At 41.3% G+C, this 18,392-nt stretch overlaps 1 protein-coding gene across 1 annotated transcript in view; it reads left to right on the top strand.

Annotated features, from left to right (window-relative positions):
- Positions 1-18,392, top strand: part of myo10l1 (myosin X, like 1) — a 78,709-nt gene that overhangs the window by 42,349 nt on the left and 17,968 nt on the right. Inside the window, exons 3-22 of the mRNA XM_049597000.1 lie at positions 1,642-1,800; positions 5,247-5,434; positions 8,602-8,736; positions 10,411-10,535; positions 10,676-10,689; positions 10,811-10,895; positions 11,128-11,234; positions 14,075-14,204; positions 14,292-14,410; positions 14,522-14,668; positions 14,761-14,861; positions 15,502-15,568; positions 15,730-15,822; positions 15,931-15,999; positions 16,091-16,173; positions 16,598-16,700; positions 17,509-17,589; positions 17,714-17,838; positions 17,980-18,115; positions 18,264-18,370. Of these exons, the coding sequence (XP_049452957.1) occupies positions 1,642-1,800; positions 5,247-5,434; positions 8,602-8,736; positions 10,411-10,535; positions 10,676-10,689; positions 10,811-10,895; positions 11,128-11,234; positions 14,075-14,204; positions 14,292-14,410; positions 14,522-14,668; positions 14,761-14,861; positions 15,502-15,568; positions 15,730-15,822; positions 15,931-15,999; positions 16,091-16,173; positions 16,598-16,700; positions 17,509-17,589; positions 17,714-17,838; positions 17,980-18,115; positions 18,264-18,370 (2,174 nt within the window). The remainder of the gene's footprint in view (positions 1-1,641; positions 1,801-5,246; positions 5,435-8,601; positions 8,737-10,410; positions 10,536-10,675; positions 10,690-10,810; positions 10,896-11,127; positions 11,235-14,074; positions 14,205-14,291; positions 14,411-14,521; positions 14,669-14,760; positions 14,862-15,501; positions 15,569-15,729; positions 15,823-15,930; positions 16,000-16,090; positions 16,174-16,597; positions 16,701-17,508; positions 17,590-17,713; positions 17,839-17,979; positions 18,116-18,263; positions 18,371-18,392) is intronic.

Below are 18,392 nucleotides of genomic sequence, written 5' to 3' on the forward strand. Positions count from 1 at the left end.
ACTATTACGTCAGTAATGCACACGGTATATCTGATTTGTACGATTTCTAGAGGGGTTTTGCACCACCTTGGCAAGAAATAGTCTGTCAGATTTCAGCTGATGCTAAGCTAAGCTAAGATCCATTCATCCTTCCATTTTCATCCACTTATCCAGGGGCCATATCTTGGGGGCAACAGGCTGAGCAAGGTACTCCAGGTGCTCTCCCCAGCAATACTTTTCCAGCTCCTCCTGGGGGACCCCAAGGTGTTCCCAGGCCAGAAGAGATATGTAATCCCTCCAGCATGTTCTAAGTCTGCCCCGGGGCCTCCTACCATGTGGGATGTGCCCGGAACACCTCTAACTGGAGGCGCCCAGGAGGCATCCTGATCAGATGCCTGAACCACCTCAACTGACACCTTTCAATGCGAAGGAGCAGCGGCTCTACTCCGAGCTCCCTCCAAATGTCCGAGCTCCTCACCCTATTTCTAAGGCTGAGCCCATTCATTCGGTCACTACCCAGAGCTCATGACCATAAATGAGGGTTGGGACGTAGTTGGACCAGTGAATCAAAAGCTTCACCTTCCAGCTTAGCCCTCTCTTTGCCACGACAGTCTGGTGCAGCACTTACACCACTGCAGACGCTGCACCAAACCACCGATTAATCTCACGCTTCATTCTACCCTCACTTGTGAACAAGACCCAAGTGTATATTTGAGTACACCTGATTTATTGTTTTGTTTTTGTTTTTACCATGATATCTAATTGGGTATAAAGAGTGGTGGATTTTCTCTAGTATTGGTATCGATCTGTGGTTTTGCAATGAAATCTCTGTCGCTCATCAGCTCTCTGATCAGCGGCTGTTTGGTGACTGACTGTCGATTTGGTGGCGAATAACAAAAGCAGAAAGTTGGTGATAGAAAGCTCTCTTGTTGTAGAATTAGTTGTTAAAGGCAATCTCATCTCCTTGTCTGCCTCTCTTTTTATTTTCCACACACAAAAGACCAGGGACTGACTGTTAATGCCAGTGAAAAACAGACAAAGCTAAATTTTGCAGCTCCAGTTGCAACTTTTAAAACTTCTGTTTCCAAGGTCAAAAATGAAGACAGGTCAAACAGTCTTAACAGATTTGTTAGTACTGACTGTTTGACCCTGAGGAAGAGCGGTGTGCAGTCAATACGCGCTAACCTAAGATATTTTTAGCTTTTTTTTGTGTCAAAATACTGTTTCCAAGGTCAAGAATGAACTTTACAGCTCATCTAATTAAACAGTTTAAACAGTCTGAGCAGATTCGATATTCCTGACTGTTTGACCCTGAGGAAGATCGCTGCATGGTGAATAAGCGCCTGTCTTTTTTTTAGATCATAATTTTAATGAGGCAGTGTGCTTTGATTTTTTGGGTGGATTTATTCCCTTTCTTAAGGACAGGATTTGTGTGCTATCAGGAGAGCCTGTTTTGGGTTACATCGCTGTCAGATGCAAGTAGAGCCTCCTCTCTTGTTCTGTAAACTTTGTGTGTATGACTGCAACAAATTCAGGATTATTGAAAGCTGTGGTGGAAAATGCAGAAAATGTAGGCACCCACAAAAACAAGACTTTAACTCATTAGTTAAATAAACATAAGGGGATGATATTTGACAGTCTGTATGTCTTGTCGTCTTCCAGGTGTTGTACCTCCAGCAGGCCGAGGTCACCAGGGAGCGGGTGTACGCTATGCACCAGTCCAGCATCGATGGAGTGGAGGACATGTCAGCGCTGGCCGAGCTGCACGAGGCCGCCATTATGCACAACCTGTACCAGCGCTACCAGAAGGATAACATCTATGTAAGTGCATTCAGACAGACACGTGTGTGTGAGAGCGTATATATGTGGTCAGGCGTGTGTGTACATTATGTTCATGTCTTGATGTGCCCACCCTTTTCCTTTTCCAGTAATCTTTGCACGCATGAGGCTTTTAGTGGGAAACACAAATCATCTTATGACATACATCCACTCTGAGTGGAACAGGTAGTGAGACGGAGAGGCTTTTAAAGTGAGAATACTGTGGTACATTAAACCAAAGGTTAAAACAAACATTATTATTCTTTAGATTTTAATCCTGGTTAAATCGGCAACACCAGTGATGACAATTTCACTTTTAATGCACATTTTTGCTGCACAGAAACTTTGTGTTGACGTAAGCCAACTGTTGAGTCAACTCACCTCGCCTGTGTCTACAAATGAACGCACCACAAAGACGACAACCAATGGCCAATGATCATGTATGCTCTGCGTCTGCATGAGAGGAAATAATTCTCCGTACTAGATTCATGGTGAAATGGCCGTAAAACAGGTGACAAGGGATGACAGTGGTGCAGGACATGCCGCCAAACCTAGGGCGACAAAGACTCACTGACGGCCTGACTGTCAGCTCGGTGTGTCAGAGCCCCTAATGACAACAGCAGTATAAGGTAGTCATGACAGGCCCCAGTGCACTGACGGACATGACGGACCCTTACACGTGCTAGTTATTAGTTGTAAGGGGTTGTACACATGCCACGTCTTTAACCATCTGAAAAACACGAGGTCAGGCAGTGCTACTCTTGTGCCTACTCTGTGCCAACTTTCAAGGGCACAGTGACAGGTTGTGTCTGAGGTTGCTAAGCAACCAAAACCAGCAGCATATCATAGCCTACCTCCTGAGTGATCCTGATCTTCTTCCAGGCGCTGCTTTGTAAGTATGTATTAGGCCTAGAATATTGTCTGTGGGACAGATGTAAAGCTCTGGGCAGCCCTGCACTAACATCAACTTCTTCAAAAGCACATGCCCCATGCACAGCGCTATCAGTCCCTATGACTTGGTGCAGGTGATGGCAGGAAACATGAGATTAGCAAATAAGCAGATACACCACACTTTACTTTGAAATGCTACAAACAACATGGCTTCATTTGGTTTGTTGTTACATGCATTGCACAGGTACTTCTACCAAGGCTGCAGCTGCACTGAATCCAACAGCAGCGGGGTGATCATGTGCTGAGAAGACTCCATATATGGTTCTGTGCACATGCCCACCACCTGAGAACACCTCATATCATGCAAACAACCAGACACATCACATTACATACCTGTCCTGCCTTTCTTCTTTCTCAATCTGGTCTAATTGTCTGTAAACAGAAAAAACGTGCATTAAATGAAGTGTCAAGAAAGTAGAAAAGCCAAGCATCAACCCAACGATCATAGATGCAATAAATATACAAAAGTGGTCTTAAAATAACTGACTAGATTAAGATATATTACAAAACAAGAACAGGAACAACCATCAATTCACTTCAGTGGAATCCTAAAGCACAAAATCCTTTCATAAAGAGGAGGAGGGTGGGTAGTGAGGAGGAGTGCCCTGCCTTTTCTTTCCCTCACTCAGGTGCAATCACTTGACGTCAGCATATCAATTATGACAAAAAACTGCTTAAATCTAGTTTCTCATTTAGGCCATGTGGTTCCATTTAGTTCAAAGTGAAAATCCAATATGCTTCCCTTTGTAACAATTTTCAGACCAGGTTTCCTCCCCTTGGATTAGGAAGAATCCTCTCTAGACCAATACGTTTAAGACAGCAGCAGCAGAGCCATGGTTCCTGTCTCTGTAGTGTCTGGCAATGCGATAGTCCATGTTTCCATTTCTATGATCAACTTCTTCATGTTTACCGCAGACTGATATTTGAGGAAGAAGGGAAAGAAATCTGTCAGCTGTGATTGGCTCTGCCTCATCACATGACATGTGGTGTGCGCTGCTGCTTTTCAAAAGTCGAACTATCTCACCTATCTCAGGGTGCGATAGGTGCTCGGAAATGCGTGCACACCGTGACAGCGTTACTCTAGCGTTTGAGCTCACCTGCCGTGCGTCTACATTGAAAACAATGAATTTTTGGGCGCAAAAATGCAGCATGTGTACGGCCCCCAAGGCACACAAACACACACACGCACGCTTTTATGTTTGAAATGCACGACTGCTCGTCTGGCTTGCAGATATGCTCAGCTTGTCAGTCTTGTCAGTTTTTGCTCCTAAAGTAGCTGCCATATTTTGTATCATCTCGTCAAATGATCAAATAGAGACATTGGACTATAGTTTATGTAGGCAGAGCATATCATTTTGCTACAGATTGCTATATAGCAAATGTCAAAGCTGTTACTTTAACTTTAGCTCCTTGAACTCATTTCTGAAGTGGCAATCTGAACCACTCACAAGGGGCCTGTTCCTCCCGACCCCACGGACCCCAGTGCAGCTGCACTGCCCGCGCTGTCTGTATTTACACCCCAGGAATAGAAACAGATGCATTAGAACCATGATTCTTGGTTTTTGTACAGTAAATCTGTTGCAGTGTAGCGTCAAACTGCTCTGCTGTCTCTGTCATAATGGACTCAATAGTCACAACAGAGATGAACTGTTGTGGTCATTTGTTTATGTGTATGTGTCTGTAATGAATAGAAGCATTAGCTGATGTTCATAGAACTCCACTACCCATCTTGCCTCTGGGGTTTCATCTCACCCATGACCACTGATGACGTAAAAGACGATAATCTCTAATGTGGCCCAAAGAATGGATATTTAGATCAATTGAAAGAAGCACATTTTGATCACAAGCCTGAAAACCTGGAAGATTACCAGACAGCAGACCAGTACCAGCCGTCCTGTGTGTGACCTAATCTAGATGATGAAATATTGTCCATACACGGATTTCCCTTAAGCTGATCATAAGAATTCACCCTGTGTGGGTCAGCTTTCTGTGTCACTGTGAGTCCATGCATCGCTGTGTATTTGTGTCCTTCAGCAGAGATTTTAATGTGTGTAGTACACAGAAGTGCACAGACAGGGTAATATGACACCATAGATGGCATGCTGACCTCGAGTGTTTTTGTTTCTAGCGCAGAAAGTGAGGTTACTGTTACAGCACAGACAGTTCAGAATGGAAATCTGTTCTCCCTCCTCCATCGTCTCTCAGCTTTCTAATAAAAATCTGATTTGTCACTCCTGCTGTCACAGCTCCACCCTGATGTGCTCCCTCACCCTCCCATCCAGATTAATATCAACACAAGGCTTCACATATTTGTGCTGTACATGTCCCTGAGAGCATGTGTCAGTGCTTTTACTGTAAGTGTGTGGGTGCAGGTTTGAAACAGAGCGCAGACAAAAAACTGACAACAGGAGAAAAGAAACAAAAAAACAAAAGATACAAAAGGCTAAAAACATGACACAGAGCCAGAACCTGAAATGTCTCTTCTCTTATGTTTCCAGACCAATATCGGCAGCATCCTGGCAGCCGTCAACCCGTACAAGCAGATCTCAGGTCTGTACAACCCAGAGAGGGTGGACCTGTACTCTAAGCACCATATAGGGGAGCTGCCTCCACACATCTTTGCTGTGGCCAATGAATGCTACCGCTGCATCTGGAAACGCCACGACAGTCAGTGTGTCCTCATCAGGTGAGTACTGTCATGATTAAATGTACTGGTTTACATCTTATTCATGCTTTGTCCATCTGTCAGTCTTTCCCCCAAACCCATGGGCTGATTATGAGACAACGGGCCCCTGGACACAGGTATGCAAAAGGCTCCACCACCTCTCCCACTTAGGAGCAAGATAGATGGACTTTGTGGTGATTTTGTGTGTCCTTGTCGTCATTTTGGGTGTTTTTTGTTGATATTTTTCTCTTTTTAGTCCCTTTATGTCTCTTGGAGGTTAGTTTCTGTCTCTCTAAGGTAGTATTGTACTTCTCTGGGGCAATTTTTGTGTCTCTTTGTGCCTTTTTTGGTCAGTTTATGTGTCTAATTTTGTGTCTGTCTGGGGCATTTTTGTCTATTTAAGGGAATTTTTTGGCTCTTTGAGACAATTTTGTGTCTTTTTTGGTCATTTTATGACTCTAAGGTAATTTTGCACTCTCTTTAAAACAATTTTATGTCTATTTGAGGTTGTTATGTGTCACTTTGAGGTCATTTTGTGTATTTGGTTGGTTTGTGTCACTGAGGTAATTTTGTGTCTAATTAAGGTAATTTTTGTGTCTCTTTAAGATACTGTTGTGTCTCTTTGAGGTCATTTTTTGTGTCTTTTTTGGTCGGTTTGTGTCTCTAAGGTAATTTCATTTTAGTGTGTCTAAAACAATTTTATGTCTATTTGAGGTTATGTGTCACTTTGAGGAAATTTTCTGTGTTTTTTGGTCATTTTGTGTCTCCTTGTCCTCATTTGTGTCTCTTTGAGGTCATTTTTTGTCTTTTTTGGTTGGTTTGTGTCTCTGAGGTAATTTTTTTGTCTCTTTAAAACAATTATATGTCTATTGTAGGTCGTTATGTGTTACTTTGAGGTCATTTTGTGTATTATTTGGTTGGTCTGTGTCACTGAGGTAATTTTGTGTATCTTTGAGGTCATTTTTGTGTCTTTTTTGGTCAGTTTGTGTCACTGAGGTAATTTTATGTCTTATTTGGTCATTTTGTGTCTCCTTGTCCTCTTTTTTATGTCTCTTTGAGGTAATTCTGTGTCTTTTTTTTTGGTTGGTTGGTTGGGATGTGTCTCTGAGTTAATTTTGAGTCTTATTGGGAAAACTGTGCGCCTCATTGAGGTAATTTTGTGCCTCTTTGAAGCAATTTTGTGTCTTTTTGGTCATTTTATGACTCTAAGGTAATTTTGCATTCTCTTTAGGATAAGATAAGATAAGATAAACCTTTATTGTCTGTCACAAGTAACAGAAATTCGTCTTTGGCAAGCTCCGAAATAAAATACACAAGAACACACAAAACACAATAGACATTATACAAGATATACGACAAAAAGCGGTGTATCTGGGTGGGACTTCAGTTGTTATTTTAAACTGTTCAGGGTGGTGATTGCAGTGGGAACAAAAGTTTTTTTGTATGTGTTCTTCCGGGAAAGTGTGACTTTGTAACGGCGATCTGATGGTAGTAGTTGGAAGGATGGGTGCAGAGGGTGGGTGGGGTCCTGTGTGATGGTGGTGACTTTCCTGGTAACTGCCTGGGTGTAAAGTTCTGTGAGGGGGGTCTGTGGGAATCCAATTATTATAAAATTATAAAACAATTGTATGTCTGTCTTGTATGTCAGTTTGTGCCACTGAGGTAATTTTGTGACTTATTGAGGTCATTTTTGTGTCTCTTTAGGAATAATTTTGTGTCTCTTTGAGATAATTTTGTCTTTTTTGGTCCTTTTTTTGTCTCTAAGGGAATTTCATTTTAGTGTCTCTTTAAAACAATTTTATGTCTATTTGACATTGTTATTTGGTTATTTTGTGTCTCCTTGTCCTTATTTTGTGTCTTATTGAGGTCATTTTGTGTTTTTTTTTTTGGTTGGTTTGTGTCTATGAGGTAATTTTGTGTCTCTTTAAAACAATTATATGTCTGTTGCAGGTCCTAATGTGTCACTTTGAGGTAATTTCTGTCTTGTTTGGTCATTTTGAGTCTTACTGGGAAGAATTTGTGTCTCTGAGACAATTTTGTGCCTCTTTGAAGCAATTTTGTGTCTTTTTTGGTCATGTTGTGTCTCCTTGAGGTCATTTTGCATTTAATTTGGGTGATGTTGTGTCTGCTTGAGGTCATTTCTGTGTTTTTTGCAGTCATTTGTCTCTTCCTGGTCAGTAGGTGTTAATTTGAGTGACTTTTTGCAGGTGAAAGCCAAGAGGGAGGGGAGGTGGGGGGGCTTGGGCCTGTGCCCAGTACACTCATTCAGTAATCCATCCATGCCCCAACCATCAATCCATCCACCTTCTAAATCCTGTATCACAGGGGACTGCAGCCTATCCCAGCATGCATTAGCCAAAAGGGTTTTTCCATTTTTAGAAAATCCAACAATTCCTACTGTCCTACTTACCCACAGTTACACATGCATTTTTTATGTCTCTAAGCGTCGGTCTTATTGTCTTTCTTAAATCGATACCACCATTGTGTCTGTAAACATGAAGCCAGGAGACAGCTAGCTTAGCTTAGCCCATTGAGAACCCACTTATTATCCAAACACACCAAAAATATTGTAAAATATTATATAATGGTCGGGGTGTGTGAATGTGTTAGCACAAAGACACATTTATTTGGGTTTTTGGTTTTAAACAAACAAGATATAATGTGTTTATTAGTTAGCTTTCAATGTGCTGGGAGGTGGATCGTTTTGCTCATCTGTGCACGGAGCCCATGCAGAGACGGGTAGAAAATGACAATGAAAATCAATGTGAAGGATAAAGGAAGTAGACGAGCATTTCCACGTTTTAGACATATTGATCACAGTGGGTGTTTGGGGGAGAGACTTGAGCCGAGATCAAGCTCCAAGAGTCAGTCCTAAATAACAAGTTATTTAGATCAGATGAAGAAGGAGAAGAGGATGAAATAAAGATCACATCTGCCCTGGTGGTGGATTACCAATTTAGAAAAAAAAAAACAAACACTGAGTGAAGTTGGTGGCCTGTTTCTTTCAATTACAGTCAGACTTTGTCTCTGTTGGTATCTCTATTGATAAAGACTGGAAGCTAATGAAATATCTCTGAAACTATCAAAGCTCTGTATTGATTGAACGAATGAACCAGTTTGAGATATGGGAATGTCAGAGAAGGTCACAGTGTCTTTAATTGAATTGTGTGTGTGTGTGTGTCCTCCAGTGGTGAATCAGGCGCAGGGAAGACAGAGAGCACCAAACTGTTGCTTCAGTTCCTGTCGGTGATGAGCCAGAACTCAGCTGGGACTCCTCCATCAGAGAAAAGTACACGAGTGGAGCAGGCCATCGTACAGAGCAGGTACAGATGAGAAACGTGAAAATGTTTCTTTACTTTTACTGCCAGAGATGTTTTTAAATAAACTGGGACAAGTCTGAGTCAAAAGAAATTCAAAAGGAGGTCAAAAGCAAGTCTTTAAGCTCTCTGACTGCTGACTCGGGCAACAACTAATGATTATTTTCACTATTGATTTAACTTTTTTGTTCATAAAATAGTACAAAAACTGCCTTTTCTAAGGAGACACCTTCAGATGTTTATGTTTTGCCCATTTATTGTCCCAAAGATATTCAGTTTTCAATCATTTACAGGGATGTAACACTGAGAAAAGTAGCAAATCATCAAAGAGGCTGGTAACATCAAATGCAATCAAGGAAGCAAGCAAAACTTTATTCATATTACACATTTAATTCCAGGTCAAAGCAAAATGTGCTGCACAATATGTGAGGTAGAAATTGCCGTCACCAGACAAAGCCAGAAACCGACCATAAAAGTGAATCAAACCCATTAAAACGTAGATTAAAACCTCATGAAATAATAATTAAGATGAAGAGTAAGTAAGATACAAAGACATGACTCAGAACTGTTTAAAAAAATGTTGAAATTAAAAATAAAATGAAAATATACAAGGGGGCCATTAAAAGAGGATAAATTAAAATTGATAAAAAAAACTAAAAACAGTATAGAATAAGATAAATAGACCAATAAAAGATTATAATAAAATAACATTACAGAACAGTAAAAGTAAAAGCACACCTGAGTTGAAAGCAATAAAATAAAATAAAATAAAATAAGACTAGATTTAATTAAATGAAATTAATTGAATGAAATGAAATGAAATTAAATTAAATTAAATTTAAAAGATAAATTATAAATAAAATAAAATGAAATAAAAATAAAATAAAATGAATGCAAAATGAAATGAAATAAAACAAAATAAAATGAAATAATTGAACCAGACTTACTGGAATGCATGGCTAAAAAAAGAATGTCTTAAACTTAACTTTAAAAGCTGATACTGTTGGGGCACTCCTACTGTCATCAGGTAACATGTTCCAGTGGCTAGGAGCATAAAAGCTTAAGGCACGTGTTGGGCATTTTTGCTTAAATGTTTGGCAATACTTGATCAACTTTACTGGTGGACTCATTTTTGCAGGTTTAATGGTAACCATTGATATTCATTTCATATTCATTGTATTTTGAAATGTTATGAATAAAATGTGAAATGTAATATTAATGTTTTTACATCACTGGGATCAAGTCAATGCAAAGCTGTAATGATTACATATTGAAGGTGTGCAGCCATGCAAGGCGGCTTTATCTGTCTCTTACTGTCTCAGGATTTCAGCAGGTCAAACAAATTGAGGGATTTTGTTTTTAAGTCTTGAGTTAAGTCAGTTCTTTAGGGAGCCTGTGAACAAATCCAGATAGTTTGTTAGAGCAAATCAGTGTTTGCATTTGGCACAATTGGATGTTAATGATGATTTATGATGATTATGTTAATATGAAGCAGAGCATTGTGGAGAGGAGAAAGTCAGTAGATAAGAGTGTGTCAGTGAAACAATGTTGCTCTTGGAGAAACATATGATGAATGGCCTCTGCAGGACATGGTGGGTGTACTATATTCTACACCGCGTTCACAGATAAGTTACAGACTAAGCAAAATGCACTAACTGCAGGTTTTTACTCTCTCTGCAGTCCCATCATGGAGGCGTTTGGTAATGCGAAGACTGTTTACAACAACAACTCCAGTCGCTTTGGGAAGTTCATCCAGCTTCACTTCTCTGAGGGCGGAAACATCCAGGGAGGCTGCGTCATTGACTGTATCCTTATATCTAAACATTAAATAACAAGATTATATGTATTAAATATACCAGATTTTGTATTTGCTTTTATTGAGTAATGCTAAAGAAGTACATTTGTTAAGTGTCCACTGTTGCTTCCTTGACTCTCTACCTTTCAGATTTATTGGAAAAGGTATCCATGTCTGCAGCCTGCTCACATCAAGTTAAAATTCATTAGAAATGATTTGTTGGTTCTGCATTGTGACTCATAATTAAATGTTATTGATGGCTTCTCTGCATTGATTTTACTGTAGAACCGAGTGGTGAGACAAAACCCTGGAGAACGAAACTACCACATCTTCTACGCTCTGCTGGCAGGTGCTAGCAAAGAACATAAAAGTAAGGGAAAGCATACAAATGTTCAAATATTGGTTTGATGTATCTGGCATGCATTGAAACAGTGTTCAGAATACATTTACAACAGATAAATCTGATGATACAGAAAGATCTGTAGCAGCAGATCATGTTACAGTGATCAGTTAAAACACACTGCAACTCTTCCAGACATCTGCATGGTATAAGTGCAGTTAAGTGTCTCAATGTGTATCTCATTATATGTTTCCTCTATCAGGCCTCTACTTCCTGGAGGACCCTGCCGAATCTTTCCACTACCTCAGCCAATCAGGATGTCTGAAGGACAAGAGCCTGAATGACAAAGAACTGTATAACAGTGTTATGGTCAGTGCACCTGCATTTACTCTGTCTTTCCCCATGTCCTTTCTTTGTTAAGTGGATTTGAGTTTTATAAATATTTGGTGTGGGGGACGGGGGGACGGGACAAAAGCTGCCCCGGAGACAGAATTTATTAAATTTAAAATGATCCATGTTACTGTAAGTCATATTTGTAATCTGAGCTGACTTCTAGGTTTACACTGGTCTTTGCACGTTAGTCAAAGGAGCTGAATTTGACATTTTGTTTAGAGTCTGAGCTAAGATTGCCTGCACATGGATCTCAACATCGAGAGGGCTTAGCTGGCCGCTAACAGCCTACGGTGCTAACAGCGTGAATAGTGCTAACAGCGGCATTCAGCTAGGATACAATACAATATATCAGTACATTGATATTGTGATAAGAGACTAGTTATCATCTTATACTTTGGATATCGTACATAGATTATATAAAATATACGTAGCTACCATGATGTCACCCATTGGTTTGTGGAATCCTGATTTGGTGCCTCGAGTTTGGCATTTTGGTCATTGCCATCATGGTTTTTTGTAGCCAGAAGTGACCATATTTGGAGGAGAGGGTGGAGCTGTGGAGGATTGGGGGTTGATCTGACTCACAGACTGTAGCAACATCTTACAAACAGCCTGTCACTCAGTCAACCACACCGTTAACCCTAGGGGCCCGAATGACGCATAGCGCATCCAAATTCATAACTGTTCTTCTCTATTGATTTTCTCCGTGACTATGTGTCATAGCGAGAAGCCACGCATATCACGTGAAACAGCGATCATTATCATCCATTATATAGATCTTGTTATCAGTCACTTCATATAGTGAGGAATATCGTATCTTACCACGTCTTAGGCTTGCGTGTGTTTCTCCCTGTCTATCCACATTTGTAGTCCGGCTTTCAACATACAAATATCTCCATATTGTCCAGTTGACACTCCATCAAACTTTGTACAAGACCAGCCACTTCACCTTTGCGCACCCAGACAACAGTAGCCTAATTATGCATGCATAATAGGGCCATAGTCACCATATACATTGAGGGGGACATGTGCCCCCCCACCAATGCCCAAAATGCCCCCCCAATATATAACTGAAACTGAGAAACAACAACAAACTTTGTTTACTGCAAACAAAGTGGCAAATATTATCTTGGAGGAGATCATTGCACTTGGTTGACTACCCCGCCTGGCACAAACCACATGTTTTGGACAGCTGTGAAGTGACAGAATGTCCCAGCATCATGGTTCCTATATTGCCAGATTCCAGAGAGTCTCCCCTCTTCATATATGGCAGAATATGTCAACTTCCAACTTGCTATGGTGAGATACATGTAAAAATGTAAGAATTTAGCAACACAGATTTTTTTTTTTCATTGATATAAAAATTAATATAAAATACAGGCACATAGAAGGACATGTAATGATGGCAAATCTGGTTAGCCCAGATTGTCCTGAAATAAACAAGATATAGCATGTGTATGTAGCCTTTATAATGACTGTGATATGAGCTTAAAAGTAAAGGCAGTAAAAATACCCCAAAAACGCCTAGGGCCCATAGAGTTAATTATGTGTTACTTTAAGCCTTAATAAAATAAAAATAGGTGAGTTATATAAAACTCATTCTCCGCACAGTTGTCATGAAGGGGGAAATTAGCTAGAGACCAAAACTGTTTTTTCACCAAGCTTTAAACAAGTTTATTTCTGCTGTTGCATTTTAAGATGAGGGTCTAGGGGAATTGAGTCGTTTCTGGAGCCAGCCTCAAGTGGCTATTAGAGAAACTGCAGTTTTTGGCACTTTTGCGTTGGCTTGATTTTTTAGCCTGGACGTCGCTGTTTGGTTTGGCTGCACCTCCCTGCAGAATCAAACAGCTGCAGCTCAGAGCAGCCACCACAGCTTTTCATAGCCATTGCATGGCAGCTCGCTACAAGCTGCACTTCACTGCTGTTTGGTGTGTTTTTGGTATAACAGATATAGAGAGCTAATTTCAAATCTTGAGGGGATGTTTGCAGCCTGGAAAGAGCATTACATAAAATATAACTGACAGAGAAGCCCCGTTTCCACCAAATACTTTCAGTATGGTACCTCTGGAGCCAAAAGTAACCCTTCAGACATGGTACCTAGACCCTAGCGTTTCTACCGCAAACAGTACTCTTAAATGTGGGCGGGGCTGTTGTCACTCACTGCTCCATCCAGAACCTTTCCTCATTACTGGTGACACAGATGGAAGTCTGCATCTCGTTTATCGTCCACAGAACGAGGCTGCACGCCGACATTTCCAGAGCAAAATAAAACAGGCTGCAGTGAGAGTCTCTCTCCATGGGATATTTAAAAATGGCGGGTTTGTGCATTTAGTCCTTCTCAGGCAAGCTCAGGGGTTTAGTATTGCCAGAGCCCACAGGAACGACACTCTACAATGCTTTTTTTTTTTTTTTCTCCGAGTGAGGATTAGGATGTATGCAGTCCACATAACCTGGTTGAAATTAATGTATATAAACGCTTGAAGATCCACTCATTACTAAAAGTGTATATCATATAAAAACTAAAGTAATGGTCAGAGTTGTCACAGTGAAATTTAAGGTGTGTTGTTGGATTCATGTCGTCAACTCATGCATTGAGTAACATTACAAGTTTACGGAGAGTTTTTCTCTTGTAAACAAACAGCTGAAATTCAAAGGCACCATTTATCAAACCTCTGTGAGTTACTGCACTGATGTAGAATTGGCAACCACACTACATCCATTTTAACGTCCCAGTCTTTGCGATAAAAATGTGTTAAAAGCACCTCTTCTTTTGGTAGCACCTAATCTTCTTTTGCTGTGTTTTTACCTGTGTGTAGGAGGCACTGAAGGTGTTGGAGTTCACAGAGGAGGAGATCAGAGACATGTTTAAGCTGCTGTCAGGAGTCTTACAGCTGGGAAACATCGAGTTCATGACTGCAGGCGGAGCCCAGATCACCACCAAGCAAGGTCTGTGCACGGCTAAAGTCAGGCAGGGAAAGTAAAACTTAGAAAGATGCATTGCAGAAGTGTAGCACATCTTTGCTCATCTTTCAGTGGTCACTAATGCCAGCGAGCTGCTGGGCCTGGATGCCTTCCAGCTGTCTGAAGTCCTGACTCAGCGCTCCATAATCCTCAGAGGAGAGGAAATCTGCTCCCCACTCACTATAGAGCAGGTCAGCGCACATACACACATTTCCACACATTAATTCTCCATCTCTTGATCGATCTCTGGCTCTTACCGACACGCTCACGCTGCCCCTCGGGTTTCTGTCTCATCCGTACAGGCCGTGGATTCCCGGGACTCTGTTGCTATGGCGTTGTACTCCCAGTGTTTCTCCTGGATCATCCTCAAGATCAATCAGAAGATCAAAGGGAAGGAAAACTTTAAATCCATTGGCATCCTGGACATCTTTGGGTTTGAGAACTTTCAGGTCAGAACTTTGAACTGTTTTGCTTAAAGCTCTTTTCAGACACACACACCTACATGCAGATCTGTTTATAAGACATGTGTGTTCGCCTCCAGGTGAATCGGTTTGAGCAGTTTAACATCAACTACGCCAACGAGAAACTCCAGGAGTACTTCAACAAGCATATCTTCTCCCTGGAGCAGCTGGAGTACAACAGGTAAACTTCTACATACAGCGGTGCAGTGGTTAGCACTGTCGCCTTACAGCAACCTGCTGGCTGGAGCCCTTTTGTGCAGAGTTTGCATATTCTCCCTGTGTCAGCATGGGTTTTCTCCAGGTACTCCAGCTTCCTCCCACAGTCCAAAGACACGTAGGTTAATTGGTGACTCTAAATTGTCCGTAGGTGTGAATGTGAGCGTGAATGGTTGTCTGTCTCTATGTGTCAGCCCTGTGATAGTCTGGCGACCTGTCCAGGGTGTACCCCGCCTCTCGCCCAGTGTCAGGAATGAATGTACGCACATATCTTTTGACTCATCTCTACCCTGCATTTCACCAAATGTGAAAGCGGCCAAATTACACCTTGACCTGTCCTATTTGCAGAGGTGTCTTGTTAGCTTGTCAGTGAGGGAACAGCTGTTTATTTGATGCTTTGGCCTCGGTGCAGGATTGTTACAAACGTGTACACAGATTGTACACAGGTTGCAAGACATTCCTTCCTGTTGGCTCACTACAACGCTATGTTGTAGTTGATCCTTGACTCGAACAGTTACAAAGCGGTGTCCCTTAAACAGTACTCTGTCAAGCTGATAAATGTCTTGTTCCTGCTGTGTATAACTGTTTGGGTTTCCTCTCCACAGGGAAGGTGTCCAGTGGGACGCCATAGACTGGATGGACAACGCAGAGTGTCTCGACCTGATAGAGAAGGTCAGTCAGTTCTTAATCAGAGTTGTGCTGAAGTGAGTTACAATAAAGACTGTGTTGGACGCCTCAGATGCTCTCTGGTGACTGATCTAATAAAACTGCACTGATGTCTTAGAAAGTGGTGCTAATGCAACATCATAATGGTTTGTTTCTCTCTCGCTTAGAAACTGGGCCTGTTGGCACTAGTGAATGAAGAGAGTCGATTCCCCAAAGGAACTGACTTCACCCTGCTGGAGAAGTTGCACAGCAGACACTCTGTGAGTTATTTACACACACAAAATGCATGCATTATTAAAGAAAAATGTCGAGCTGCTGTGCTTGTCTTAAACGTCACATTGTTTTATTTTTTGTCCTGTTTTCTGCAGACAAACCCGTACTATGTCAAACCCAGACTTGCTGAGTATCAGTTCGGTATCAAACATTATGCCGGGGAGGTGAGTGATGCAAAGCTGAGACACTTGTCAGCATACTGTATTGTTCAGTGAAGTCGGGGAGATTTATGATGAACCTGTGTGTCTTGGTCAGGTCCTGTATGATGTCAGAGGGATCCTGGAGAAGAACAGAGACACCTTCAGAGACGACATCCTAAACATGCTCAAGGACAGCAGGCAAGACACTCACTCACTAAATGAATGGTTTATTGGGACTGCAATAAGTCTTGAGATTGTTTGAAGTTCATTTTGGTTATTCAAGGAAGAAACACCTGTAGATTTTGGAGCTGATATGAATATTTGATGCAAATACGTTCTATGTATTACAATGACTAGTATTAAACTTTAATTGTTGGGTGAAAACTAGAATCCAGAGTCCTTGAAATGTCAGCTTTTAAGGGCCTGAAAAGGTATAGAAATGTGTTTCTGACAATGTCTGATGGGCTTTGATAAAAGTGTCAAGAACTGAACAGGTCTGAGGGTCACTTAATGTCTCAAACTCATTTAAAATGTAATCAAGAAATGTCACATTTTCATCCATATGACAATGTAATCATACGTAAGTAGGTGTGTAATCCATCATGTTTGTGTTGCCTCTCAGACTGGACTTCATCTACGACTTGTTTGAGAAGGTTGGCAGCAGGAACAACGAGGAGAAGATGGGAACAGCCAGACGCAAACCCACCGTCAGCTCCCAGTTCAGGGTGAGTGATGCAAGCAGTTTAAGATTGTTAGGCACCTAACCAACGTATCCTCATACAACGGTTTGTATGATGTGTAACAACTTAGCTTAAATACTTAGTGAGCTCAGAGTTCACTTGGTTTTACACGAGACATGAACACCAGTCTCCTGGGGGAAAGTCCTGTATTTGTTTGACCCATCCACTGTCCCAACCTGGCTCTTAACATGAACTTTCGCTCTTAATACTTCCTTCCTAAAGTCTGGTGCAATACTTTTCGTAGGTAAAGTGCATGTGAACAGCCTGACACAACATAACAACCAACTCATAATGAAGGATGGATGTAAAGGTCAGCACCACAGGGAGCTGAGAGAATAGTTATTCTTAGTCATAGAAATGGCAGGAACTGGTGAGCATGCCCATCAGAGCCCGAGATGACCTCCTCAAATGTTCTGTTTTGTCTTACACAGTCCAAAACCCAAAGATATTTCAATCAGGAGAGACTCGTTCTGAGAGAAAATAATTTTTGTTTACATGTGCACATAAGTGTGAATAATGTGAAGAGTCTTTGGCGATTAGACCCCATTGTGATGTCATCTATTCCAGGAGGGTGGTAAAATTGTTGTAGATTAGAAAACTCCCCCTATGGAGTCAATTAGTCTTTCTGTCACTCAACTACTAGATTAATCGACTAGTTGATTCAGCCCTATACTGAGATGTAAGTGCACAACACACTATTTGTTGTCCTCTCTTTCATTTAAAGACCGTTGAAGGACTTACTACTGTAATTTTGTTCACTGCCATACAACATCATTTCTTTCTTTCTCCTCAGGACTCCCTCCACTCTCTCATGGCTACTCTGAGCGTATCCAACCCTTTCTTCATCCGCTGCATTAAGCCCAACATGGAAAAGGTCAGTCTCTGTCTGGCTCACACCTCTTATCAGTCCTTAAATTCACATTAATGCTGTCTCAGAGCCTGATTGACAATCACGTCATCAGTTCAATGTCAAATAATCTTTCTTATTTTACTTGTAGAATGCAAATGTGTTTGACCCAGAGGTCGTCCTCAACCAGCTGAGGTATTCTGGGATGTTGGAGACTGTGAAGATCCGTCGTGCTGGGTTCCCCGTCCGCAGAACCTTCAAAGATTTCTTCTCTCGGTAAGTATCTCTGAATCTACCTTTATCTTATCTTTAATCTGATGTGTGTTTGTGTGAGTGTGTCTGAAGTGTTGCCCTTTTTGCTGAGATCTCTGTTTTGTTTGTTTCTCACAATTTGTCCTTTTTCTTTCTGTCTGCCAGGTACAAAATCATTGTGAAAGAGAAATCAGCAGCAGTCGCAGCAGCAGCTGCAGCAGGAGATGATAAGAAAAGAAGTACAGATCTTCTAACCAAATATGACAAGACCAAGAAAGAGTGGCAGTTGGGAAAGACCAAGGTAAGATACAGAAGTTTTTGGCAACAATATTTTCAGACCCTAGAAAGCTTAAACCACCACAGTGAGCAACAATACATGATTAATCTGTCATTTAATAGGTTTTCTGCATTAGATATCTTCTCTGTAACCCCTCACCTTTGTCTTGCAGGTGTTTATGAAAGAGTCTCTGGAGCACCGTTTGGAGAAAGACAGGGATGAAGTCCGACGCCAAGCTGCCATGATAATCCGAGCCCACCTCCTCACTTTCTCTGCCAAGTAAGAGCCTTTAATAGGAACT

This window comes from Epinephelus fuscoguttatus, linkage group LG14 (genome assembly GCF_011397635.1).
Source record: "Epinephelus fuscoguttatus linkage group LG14, E.fuscoguttatus.final_Chr_v1".
NCBI classification, from domain to species: domain Eukaryota; kingdom Metazoa; phylum Chordata; class Actinopteri; order Perciformes; family Serranidae; genus Epinephelus; species Epinephelus fuscoguttatus.